General features: G+C 46.5%; 2 protein-coding genes across 2 annotated transcripts; both read left to right on the top strand.

Moving 5' to 3' along the window:
• The first annotated feature begins 495 nt into the window (after positions 1-495).
• On the top strand, positions 496-1,407 carry LOC113452297 (E3 ubiquitin-protein ligase RNF167-like). The gene has a single exon (XM_026723753.1). It carries the CDS (start codon positions 496-498, stop codon positions 1,405-1,407), a length of 912 nt encoding a protein of 303 aa, XP_026579538.1.
• A 9,255-nt stretch (positions 1,408-10,662) lies between these two features.
• LOC148128377 (E3 ubiquitin-protein ligase RNF167-like) lies at positions 10,663-11,733 on the top strand. The gene has a single exon (XM_087920898.1). The coding sequence runs from the start codon at positions 10,663-10,665 to the stop codon at positions 11,731-11,733; it is 1,071 nt and encodes a 356-aa protein (XP_087777024.1).
• The last annotated feature ends 883 nt before the right edge of the window (positions 11,734-12,616 follow it).

Genomic DNA, 12,616 nt, shown 5'->3' with positions numbered 1-12,616 from the left:
TCAGAAATGGTGTAGGGTCTCCTGCTTGGAGTAGATGACCTACAAGGTCCCTTCCAACTCTTGCTATTCTTAATCTGATTCTTAACAACTGGAAAGAGGAAACCTTTATTTTTACCTGTTATGTTTAAGTGAGCCTTCTTCTCTCCTTAACCACTCAGAGGAAGTAGCCCAAGCAATAAGCGAGTGATGTCACAAGGGAGTGGGCTGTTTCAAACTACTACTAGGCCTGGGGTGGGCGAGAGAGACATGCCCTGTGGTGAAAAGTGTGGTATCGGTGTGGTCGAGAGAAGAAGAAGTTGAGCTTCATCATTTCAAGAGACGCGTTCCAAGGAAGGAGACCTCGGCAGTCTGCTCTTGAAGATCAATTGTTTGGGTTGACGTGGCCTCAACGGCTCCCTCACCAGTTGTCCAAAATGCCAAGGGGTTGAGATCTAGATACTCCACCACTCTCTCTCCATCTTCCATCCGTTGTGTCTGGAGAAGGCGATCTCCACCATGTGGAGCTTGGTGGAATCTCTTCCTCTGCTAGTGACCATTTCCTTGTTTCTCGAGACCGCCTTGGCCAAACCATTTGTTCATCTGGTGTACAGGCAGAATGACACTTGTATGGACTTTAATGCTGCCCCAGCCTGGTTTGGCCCACCTGTGCCCGTAACTGGTCTGAAGGGTTACCTTCTTGAAACAGTGCCCGCCAATGCTTGTCACCCTATAAAAGCAGCCCCGGTTTCCAACCGGACTCCTTCTGGCTTCGTCGCCCTCATCCGCCGATATGACTGTTCCTTCAACCTTAAAGTTTTCCACGCCCAGGAAGCTGGATATCGGGCAGCTATCATCTACAACTTGTGTTCTGATTTCTTGGTGAACATGGCGATCAGCATGGAAGAGAGAAGGCTGCCGATCGTTATCCCGTCGATGTTCATCGGACGGACGGCTTCTAAACTGTTGAGAAGGCAAGTTCATTCTGCAAAGGATGCCCAAATTATGGTGGTGGTCCCCCAGAGTTATTACAATTCCTGCTTGGATGAGACATATGCGGCTCTTTGGGAATTAGTGGTCTACGACTTGCCGATCTGGCCAGGTTACTGTACTCAACAACTGTTCCTCAAGGTCCTCAAGGAATTTGGGCTACTGATCAGCCTCAGCATGGGGATTAGCTTCTTGGTGCTGGTCAGTTGGGCGAAATGGGGCCGGTCCAACCAAGGCATCCGAGTGAAGACCTTCAAACACGGCGACAGGTATGACACTTGTGTAATCTGCATGGCGGAGTATGAAGCAGGTGACCGGCTGAAGGTTCTTCCTTGCGCCCATGTCTTTCACGCCACCTGCATCAACACCTGGTTGCTCATCCAACCCATGGCTGACAAGACATGCCCAATCTGCAAGCAGAAGGTCCACAGTGCAATCTAGGGAGGTGACGGAGAGGCGGTTGAGAAGAAACAGAGATCGGACCCAATCCGGACCCAATGGGAGAGGTGGAGACAGAGAAACAACACAGTTCTCCCAAAATGTGGTCATTGTTGCATGTTGTCTTTCAGGAATTTGGGGTTTCAATGCAGGGGTGGGATCCTACCAGCATAACAACCGGCTTGGAAGCACGCACATGCGCACCAAATGCACACTGCATGTGCATGCACAATACCAGCTCCACCGAGCATTTACCTTCTCCAGCTGACGAGAAGCACTCAGCAGTGCCGCACAAAGCAGCTGAGGAAGTAAAAGCATATGATAAAGGACAGCCTAGAGGCCGGGCAGGCGGGCAGGCTAAACAGACGACCAAATGGTTATCGCAGTAAACCGGTTCGTTGTCAGCTGCTCTTCGGAGCTACCAGTTCTATAGAACCGGGCCGAACTGGTAGCATCCCACCCCTGTTTCAGTGGTCAGAAAAGAACAGGGTGGGGATGTGGTCAGGAGATCCATTGGGCTCTATCTTGGCTTTTTGAAAATCATCCTCATCATTATCATCATCGCTATCATATCATCCAGAAACAGAGGGTTGATTAGAAATAATAAACCGAATGGATGGGTAGCAACTCTTGAACTAGGGAAGGAGATTCAGAAACTAGTTAAAGGTAGTCCTCAACTTACAATCACAATTGAGCCCAACCTTTCTGTTGTTAAGTGAGTTGTTTGTTAAGTGAATTTCGCTCCATTTTATGACCTTTCTTGCCACAGTTCTTAAGCGAATCGCTCCAGCTGTTAAACGAGTAAACGCGGTTATTAAGTGAATCTGGCTTCTTCGTTGGCTTTGTTTGTCGGAAGGTCACAAGAGGGGGATCGTATGACCACCCCCCCAGGACACGGTGACCATTATAAATTTGAATCAGTTGCCAAGGATCTGAATTTTGATCACATGATTGCGGGGATGCTGCAATGGTATGCAAAATGGTCATTAGTCACTTTTTTTCAGTGCCGTTGTAGCTTTGAATGGTCATTAAATGAACTGTTGTAAGTCGAGGACTACCTGTATGGGTTGTGATGCAAAATCAGAGGCTAGATAGTATTTGAAAACCTCAGCTAATCCCTCATGTTCCTTCCTTCGTAAACACCTTGCCCCTTCTCTACCAGTGTTAACCCTTCGAGCTAGTCCAGGCAAGAACCACAACTATAAATACTAACTCTACCTTTATTGTATGGGTTACAGGAGCTTCAGAACTGGTCAGAACTGGCTGAATATCACCTCTATATTTATCTATTCATCCATCCAGTGGTGGTATTCAATTTTTTTTACTACTGGTTCTGTGGGCGTGGCTTGGTGGGCGTGGCAGGGGGAAGGATATACTGCAAAATCTCCATTCCCTCCTCACCTCACTAACCTGCTTTCCAGCTCTGTTCTCCTGTGCAGGGCAACCAAAGGAGACCCAGCCGATCAGCTGGGACTCAATGGGAGGCAGAGAATAGATGAGGCTGGGGCCAGTCAGAGGGGGTATTTGCCGGTTCTCCAAACTACTCAAAATTTCTGCTACTGGTTTCCAGAACTGGTCAGAACCTGCTGAATACCACCTCTGCCAGGAACCATAGCAGAAATGCCAAGGTCACTTTGTCAGCCTTGCCAGTGGTAAATGCCAGCTACAATGTTTAAAAACATGTCTGCCAAATGTTGACAATGTAATCAGACAGCGGGCACATATTATCATATGTGGTGGACATGCGTAAAGGCAAAAAAAAAATATTGGATGAAAATACATACACGGTTAAAAAAAAATGTTAAAGCAACACAGCAACTTACTTTCCCAGCATTCATCTCAATCTATCTCTCTGTAAATAAGATCTACAATTTTGTGTCCTGCACACTAAAACAAGAAAACCTTCTCACGGACTTCCCAAAGGTGCTTTTTCAAGAGGCAACTGGACTTTCTGGCAACTGGACAACTGAAAGTTTTTTCCAGAAAGACAACAGGAACCAGGAGCACCACTCAGGTGTCCCTGAGGACACAGAGAAACCTCCAAGTGGCCTCAAGGACCCTCTAAAAAGGATGCAAATGACCAGCTGTCTGCAAGGAGTATAAATCTTTCCATTCCCCACCATACAGTCAGAGCTGAAGAAGCTTCTTGGATGAGAAGCAAAACGTCTTCAAAGAAAAACCTGAAACAGCCATGATCTGAGGACACAGATAAGCCTCCAAGTGGCCTCAATGACCATCTCAAAGGATGCAAATGACCACCTGTCTGCAAGGAATATAAATCCTTCTATTCCCCACCATCCAGTCAGAGCTAAAGAAGCTTCTTGGATGAAAAGCGAAACATCTTCAAAGAAAAAACAAGAAAGTCCAGTTGCCTCTTGAAAAAAAAGCACCTTTGGGACACCCATGACCTGGATGACTGTCCATAAATGTCTTATGGACCACTTCTTCTCACTTAACAATTGCCTTGTTCAGTACAGTAATGGATATCCCAGTCCCAATTGTGGTGACAGGTCGAGGCCTACCAGTAGAATAGAAGTAGAAATAGAAATAAAACAGAATAGAATAGGAATAGGTGTCGACTAGAACAGGATATAAATAATTAGAAATTAATAGAGTAGAAGAGAGTAGAAGAGAAGAGAAGAGAAGAGAAAAGAAGAGAAGAGAAGAGAAGAGAACAGAACAGAACAGAACAGAACAGAACAGGAACAGGACAGAATATCATACAGATTAGAGAACAGAACACAACACAATACAATACAGAATAGAGAATAGAATAGAACACAATACAATACAATACAGATTAGGAATACGGATAGGAATAGGATAGGATTTGATAGGATAGGATAGGACAGGACAGGACAGAATAGAAGGAATGAAGAACAGAACGGAACAGAACGGAATGGAACAGAAGCGAAGGGAAGAGGAGTGGAGTGGAGTGGAGTAAAGTAGACTAGAATAGAGTAGAGTAGAGTAGAATAGGAACAGAACAGGAGCCTGAACTAATTGTGGAAAAGCAGCCATAGGAGACCAACCTCCCCCAAGTATGAATTTGCAGGATTAATTTACATCATTGGCTTGGTTTTATGCCATCTGAGTAATCACACAACGATGCCAAAGAGATAAATTCCTGTAAACGACATGAATTATGCCTCTCTTTTCTGCACCGCTCGGCAAATCTGTGACTTACTTTAGGGGTGAAACTCAACTATTGCCGGTTGCGTGTGAAGTCTGTTGAGGGGACTTTGGTATGCAAATCCGTGTTTTTTCCCCCTCCGGGGTTACTTAATTTTCATTGGCAGACCTTCCCGTAGCTCCAATGCCATCCTAGGTGAAGGTGAATTTAGAGTTAAGGTAAAGTTGCTCAGGAGATACGTTTGGACTGAAAAACATTGGAATCCTGTCACTTTGCAGCTTGAAGACTACTCACAATCCTAGTTTAGTTGAGTTTACTTCATTGCCTTTGCACCTCGTGCAACAAAATTAAATGCCATCTTCAGTTTTATTTTCATGATAACTATGAAAAGAGAACACAAACAAACACCCTTCACATTCTATATAATTGAATTGAAAACCCGACATTGCATGAATATTGCACTATACAATATTAATATTGTATCCTCGACTTACAATAGGTCATTTAATGACTGTTCAAAGTTACAACAGCATTGAAAAAAAAACGACCTACGACCATTTTTTCACACTTAAGACCATTGCAGCATGCCTCCATGGTCACATGATCAAAATTCAGATGCTTGACAATTGACTCATATTTACGACGGTCACAGTGTCCTGAGGTCACATTTTGTGACCTTCTGACAAACAAAGTCAACGGGGAAAGCCAGATTCACTTAATGACTGGGTGACTAAGTGAACAGCTTCAGTGATTCATTTAACAACGGTGGCAAGGAAAGTTGTAAAACGGGGCAGAATTCACTTCACAAATGTGAACTTTAGGCTCAGTTGTGGTCGTAAGTCAAGGGCTACCTGTAGTTCTGAAAAGTTAAATTTGTTTCTCACCTTTTCTTCAGGTCCTAAAAGAAGTTTTAATAAATCTCACAACAACCCTTTGAGGTAGGTCAGACCAGAGGTGGTATTCAGCAGGTTCTGACCAGTTCTGGAGAACCAGTAGTGGAAATTTTGAGTAGTTCAGAGAACTGGCAAATCCCACCTATGACTGTCCCCGCCCCATCTATTCTCCACCTCCCATTGAGTGCCTGCTGATCGGCTGGGTCTTCTTTTGTTGCCCTGCACAGGAGAATGGAGCTGGAAATCAGGTTAGTGGGGTGTGGAATGGGATTTTGCAGTATCCTTTCCCTGCCACGCCTACCAACCTATGCCCACCGAGCCACGCCCACAGAACTGGTAGCAAATAATTTTGAATCCCATCACTGGGTCAGAATCAGAGGGAGGGACTTACCCAAAGTCAGCCAATCAGGTTTGAAGGCTGAAGAGGGGGAGATTAGAAACCTAGGCATTCCCCCTCCTAGTTCAGCTCCTCCTCCACTGCACCTGATTGGTTCTTGGACTGAGAAGGAGGGTCCTGGCCCAAAATCAGCCAATGGGCTTCTGGTACTGAAGAGGAAGTAGAAAGCTCTAGTCTTCTCATATCTAGTTTAACCTTGCAATGACATTTGACTTCCGGCTGACGTCGCGACAAGACCAGAAGCAGCGAACTGAGGTTTCCATTCCTGCCTTGGCTTCTCGCCGTTTGCGTACTGATGGATGAAGCTGAAAGCCGCCTTGGAGGGGTGGCGAAGCTAAGGAGAGGCACCCAGTGGGGTCCCAGGGGAGAACGCAACTCCCCTGTAGAAAACCTGAGCTCGCTGTCTACGCCATGACGGAGAGAAGAGTGGGCCAAGATGGCTGCGACAAAGTTAGGATAGCCAAGGAACATCTAAGTGCGGTGCTGGAGTGGAGATTGGGAAGGCTGTTTGGAGAAGGGTGAGAAGAATTTATTTTATTTGTACTTACCCCAAAAGACTATAACAGAGAAGAATAAAGAATTGTGTTAACAGATGGATGGAAGATAGAAGAAGAATTTGGAAATATAAAGAGTTTTTTTTTAGAAAAAACAAAACCTAAAATTTGAACCTTGCAATGACATTCCATGGTTTTCGTCTTCATGTTCGTGAATCCTTTTATTGTGCATTCAGAAAGAACCGGAAACCCATCGTTCAAGGACAGGAATGTACTGGGCCCAGCAAACGAGCAACCCCTAAGTGATTTTGACTGAACTTGGTTCATGCATGGACCATGTTTCTACCAAAAGAAGGCCGGGTCTTTTGTTTTGACCCCTGAAAAAATGGCTAGGCCTTCTTTTTGACGGGTTCTAAAATATTTCTATGGTCTTTTTAGAGTTGCCAACAGAAAGGGAGTGGGGAGCAGTGCGGCAGCTTGCAAACCAAAAGTGCATTCCATAAATAGTTTTCAAAGGTAGTAATTAGGTGATCGAAATTTCTGCCGCACAAAATTCTAACTGGAGAGCATGATTGATGACTCTGGGCTATGGATGTGTCCCATTGGAGGATATCAGTTACGATACACCCAGGGGGTGGGGGGAAACCAGGGTCAAGGGTGACAATGAATGATGTGTCTCAGAGTTGGCTATACCCAGGAAGTGCCGGGACATGTTAACTCTCAATAAATCCTTTTTAAGTTTTGGAAGTTTGGCTTGAGACTCATGATTGAAATGGAGGTAACTGCCGGAATCCTGACCATTGACTCACCTCGCGGAGGTGGCACTGACAGCCCCTCCCTGCAGGAGCCCACTGTTGTCCCACTTCTGCTGTTTGCCGCCACTCACACGCACCGCCTCAGTCTGCCGGAAGGCATCTTCCGGAAAGCTCTCTGCAGCTATGAAACGAGCTCCAAATTGCCGTGTGCAGTGCCCCCCACCAGCCTCTGTTTCACTGCCAGAGCCTTCCAGAAAGCCTTCTGCAGCCGATAATAGAGCTCCGTTATCAGCTGCAGATGCCTTCTGAACTGGGCCAAGCTGGTAGAATCCCACCACTGGAGTCCAGCTATTCTCCAAAGCATCTGAGGGAAGGACAAGAAGCAATGGATGGAAACTAATCAAGGAGAGAAGCAACCTGGAATGAAGGAGGAATCTCCTGATGGTGAGAACAATTAATCAGTGGAACAATTTGCCTCCAGAAGTTGTGAATGCTCCAACACTGGAAGTTTTTAAGAAGAGATTGGATGACCATGTCAAGCTTCCAAGCGATGAAATCCATTTAAAAAGAAAAGAGCAAAGTCCATCTTCCAAAATATTTATTTTATTTAGGAAAGCATCAAATTGGCAAAGTCTGTGGTAATTCCGCATCTGACACACAACCCGGAATTACACCACATAATCTTGGAAATTGGAAACAACCCCCCCAAAACTCACGTTCCCCAATAGAAGAAAATCAACGTTGCCTGTTGTCATCAATTTCCACCTCCAGGTCTCAGCAGGATCAGCTTTTGTTCCCACGGGAAGAAGAACCACCTAGCCTAGACAACCCTCTCTATCTCCGCTCCTCCCACCTTAGGAATGTGGCAAGCCCACCCCCACCCCCCCATAACCAGCAAAGAGAAAGAAAGAAAAGGAATATATAATAAGGCTAAATAAAATTTCGGGCTTGACAAACCATTTGTTTGAAATGATATAGGGTTTCCTGCCTAAGGGTGGGGGTTGGACTAGAAGACCTCCAAGGTCTCTTCCAACTCTGTTATTCGGTTATTTCCTTCTTTTAACCCTGATCAAAAACACACGATGTTTTATCTAGTTACGGTAGATGTCGTGAAGGCAATTTAGCATTCTGTTATTTTTTCCCCCTAACCCAAGTGGTTATTTTTTTTTTTAAAAAAAAATCTGGGATCAGTGCCAGACTGTGAAACTATGAACTCAAACATTCCCTATAGGGCAAGACTATGGAAAGAAAGGTCGTAAAAACAGCTTCTAATTTTACTGGGGACAAGAAGAAGAAACAGGTTCAGGGATTGAAAGAAAATTTACAACCCGTATTTCCTTTCCTTCCCCACCTTCTCTTTCTTCTCCCACCTTTTGACAACTGCAGAGGCCTGCAAAAATCTAAGCTCTGCTTGAGAACGTTCATCCCGCCATATTTGCCCTCTTTCCAAGATAATTTTGCAATCTTGTTTTATTTGGTACAAGGAAAACAAGCCCTGATGGTCATGGAAGAAAGTGAGCAGTTTGACTTTAAAACTCATAAATTACATTTCTGTCTTTCGGGCGGGGCCAAGTCATACAGATGTCCAAATTGCTCTGGGCACAGATATTTTCCTGCATTTTTCTTTCTTTCAATTGGAACTCGTTCCTTAGGCCAGACCGAAATTGCTCTGGACGTTCTCTAAGAAGAAAAGAATGGGGATGAAATTCTTCAAAGTGAACTGTGAAATTTTTGGCCTCGTTTTCTTTTGTGGGGCGACGCCAGGGCCAAGGAGCATGGAGATGAACACTGCACAGTGTTCACTGCACAGGCTTGTCTCTCCGATCTGCCTGGCTTGTGGCTATCCAATAACCCTGGACAAGAACCACAAAGAAATTTCTCCAATGCGAAGTTTTCAAGAGTAGTGCTCCGGTCTAACGAACAAATAATAAGGAAAGAAATCGAGAAGGAGAAGGAGAAGGAGAATGGGAGGAGAAGGAAGAGAAAGGAGGAAGATGGGAGAGGGCAAAGAAGGATGATGGGGAGAAGGAGAGAAGAAGAGAGGATGAGAAAGAGGAGGGGAGGATGGGAAGAAAGAGAAAGAGAAGACAAATAGGAGGGAGAGAAGGATGGGGAGGATAAGAGAAGGAAAAGAAGGAAGAAAAGATGGGGAGGAGGAGAAACGAGGAGAAAGGATGAGAAGAAGAAGGAGGGGAGGAGGAGGAGAATGAAAGGAAAAGGGAGGAGAAGGAAAAGATGGGGAGGAGGAGAGAAGAGAAGGAGAAAGGATGAGAAGAAGAAGGTGGGGAGGAGGAGGAGAATGAGAGGAAAAGGGAGGAGAAGGATGGGAGGAGGATAGGAGAACGAAAAGAAGGAGGAGGAAAAGATGGGGAGGAGGAGAGAAGAGAAGGAGAAAGGATGAGAAGAAGAAGGTGGGGAGGAGGAGGAAAATGAAAGGAAAAGGGAGGAGAAGGAAAAGATGGGGAGGAGGAGAGAAGAGAAGGAGAAAGGAGGAGAAGAAGAAGGAGGGGAGGAGGAGGAGAATGAAAGGAAAAGGGAGGAGAAGGAAAAGATGGGGAGGAGGAGAGAAGAGAAGGAGAAAGGAGGAGAAGAAGAAGGAGGGGAGGAGGAGGAGAATGAAAGGAAAAGGGAGGAGAAGGATGGGAGGAGGATAGGAGAACGAAAAGAAGGAGGAGGAAAAGATGGGGAGGAGGAGAGAAGGGAAGGAGAAAGGATGAGGAGAAGAAGGAGAGGGAGGAGAAAGAGAAAAAGAATGGGAGGGAGAGGAGGAGGAGGAGAGATTGGACTGCCACCTGTCAGAAATGGTGTAGGGTCTCCTGCTTGGGTGGGAGGTTGGACTAGATGACCTACAAGGTCCCTTCCAACTCTGTTAATCTGTAAATCTGTAGAAGGAAGAGGAAGAAAGAAGAAGAATGGGAGGAGTGGGAGAAGAAGGAAGAGGAGAAAAGGGATGGGGAGCAGGAGAGAAAGAGAAGGAGAAAAAGAAGAAAGAGAAGAGGAGGAGGAGGAGGAAGAGGAGGAGGAGGAGGAGGAGGAGGTGGTGGTGGTGGTAGAGGAGGAGGAGGAGGAGGAGGAGGAGGAGGAGGAGGAGGAGGAGGAGGATTATTAATGGATTTCTTTTCCTAGTGAAGACCACCAAAGGTGGAAGAGTAGTTCTCCCTATAGTTAACTCTTCTCAAAGATGACAACCACCTCCAGTTCCCATGGCAGGGGAATAAGGTAACTCATGAGTTACCCTGGGAGGGGAGGGGAGGGGAGGGAAGGAGAAATGGTGGGGAAGACAGCATGATGAGGTCACAAAGGACCAACTGAAGAAACATCTTGAAGGTAACCTGGCGGAAGAGCAGAGTGATCGCTTGGCAGCAACCAGCAGGCCACGCCTGCTGAGAGGGGTGGAGGTCAAGAAGACCCAGATCTATATGTCAACTTCACCTATAGCTCTTGAATCTATGGAAGCTCATCCATCTAGAAGCTACAGGTCTCCTTCTGGAAGATAAGAGCATTTCTCCCCTCGGTTGCAAATCTACCCCGTTGACCTTCGAGGAGGACCAAGCCCCTGCTAAGATCTTCAGGACCTTCAACCAGCATGAGATTTCCATTGTGGTGGTCTTGGCGCACGGTTACTCCATTCTTGATTCTCCAAGTCATCCCCACCAAGGCCCTCAGCCATGCCACTTGCCACCCTAACTCCACCTCGCTAGATATCGGGGTTCTACCAGCTTTCTTTCGGCCTCTGCTCCCTCCCGAAGGGCTCCTGGGCCTTTGGGTGACGGTGAAGCCCTTGAACCCCGACCATCACCTCCAAGGGCCACCGCCGCTACTGTCCTCCTCCCTCTTCGTGGTCCTCTTCCGTCAACGCAACTGCTCCTTCTCCAAGAAGACCTTTCACGCCCAACAAGTGGGCTCCCACACCGCCTTGGTGCGCAACGTAAGTTCCCAAATGCTGGAGAACCTGGTGAGTAAGCCGGGCGCCCAGTGGCACCTTCACATCCCAGCTGTGTTCTCCGCGGAAGAGACATCCAGGATCCTCAAACATCTACGCCGCTCTGGGAAGTCTCTTCTCGCCCTCCCGAGGCATGGACCTTTTCATTTCGCCTGGAAAGTGGCTTCTCGGACCTCCCATCTTGAGGTGGTACGACGCTCCTGCCACTGTCTCCTCCAGCCGGCTGGCTTTTGTTGCCAGATCGCCATGTTCTACACCTGTTGGGTTGTCTGCCTTACCATGTCCGCCACCTTTATTGCCATGATGCTGACGGAGCACTATCTATCCTGGAGCAAGAGAAAGAGAACGAGGCGAAACCGCCTTCTCCAAGAATACGCCCATGAACCGGTCCGCCTTTCGTGGACCGGCTCCAAATACCAAGAATGCGCCATTTGCTTGGACCGCTACCTGCAGTATGACGGCGTGAAGGTGCTCTCGTGTTCCCACGCCTTTCACAGCAGGTGCATCGACCTCTGGCACATTACCCAAGCCAGAAATAAAACCTGCCCTCTCTGTATGCAGAAAGTCATGGTGGTCACTCACTTGATGGCCATGAGGCTATGGCAACAAGAGAAGTCGGTGGGACGTTGCCCGCTGACCGAGAACAAGCCGTACCCAACCTGCAACCACATTTCCTGTTGGCAGAGCCACGTCGTTCCCCTTTCTGAAAATTAACCCGAGGGGGGGCGGAAAGGCCAGGAACCCAAAGGGGAAGATCAGAAGAAGACCTCAAACAGCGATGGAAGTACGGTGGTTTCCTGGAGAATGAGCAAGTGCTTCTAGAAGTCCGTTTAATTCAGAAACACCTTCGAGCTTGGGCACCAGACAGAATCGTCCTCCTGGGGAAATCATCCTGGCCACTGAAAAGCCACCAGCCGTCTCGAAGGAGGATCGAGAAGAATTAATACATGGTTGGGCATCTTTAAAATTCCCAAAAGGGCGGTGGCTCAAAAAAAAGAGAGAGATAGCCTTAATAATTCTGGTGATAATTAACACCCCTTGTGATGTGCATCAGGACATTACAGAGAAAGTGTTTATTTAGTTGGGTCCGGTCTGATTCTTGAGGGTGTCCAAATGTTGGTAAAAGAAGCAGGAAGCAGGAAGTGGGGCATTGTATTGTCTGATCCACTTGAACAGAATAACAGAGTTGGAAGGGACTTTAGAGATCTTCTAGCCCAACCACCTGCTCAAGCAGTAAAGCCTATCCCATTTCAGACAAATGGTTGTCCAATACTCTTCTTAAATACTTCCAATGTTTGGGGCACCCACAATTTCTGAAGGCAAATTGTTCCACTGATTAATTGTTCTCACTGTCAGGAAATCTCTCTTTAATTCTAGGTTGCTTCTCTCCTTGATTAGTTTAGGCCCATTGCTTTTTATCCTGCCTTTGGGGAATAAATTGACCTCCTCCTCTTTGTAGCAGCTTCTCAAATATTGGAAGACTGCTATCATGTCACTCCTTGTCTTTTCCATTAAACTAGACATACCTAATTCCAGCAATTATTCTTCATATATTTTAGCTTCGTACGTTTTAGCCTCCAGTCCCCTAATCCTCTTG

The sequence above is a fragment of the Pseudonaja textilis genome, chromosome 1 (assembly GCF_049901715.1).
Source record: "Pseudonaja textilis isolate UNSWEBS1 chromosome 1, rPseTex1.2, whole genome shotgun sequence".
In the NCBI taxonomy this organism is placed as follows: Eukaryota; Metazoa; Chordata; class Lepidosauria; order Squamata; family Elapidae; genus Pseudonaja; species Pseudonaja textilis.
This window is presented reverse-complemented; position numbering and strand designations above follow the sequence as displayed.

Excerpts from the sequence above, each read along its gene's own strand:
- LOC148128377 (XM_087920898.1), top strand. The coding sequence starts at position 10,663 with ATGAGATTTCCATTGTGGTGGTCTTGGCGCACGGTTACTCCATTCTTG.
- LOC113452297 (XM_026723753.1), top strand. The coding sequence starts at position 496 with ATGTGGAGCTTGGTGGAATCTCTTCCTCTGCTAGTGACCATTTCCTTG.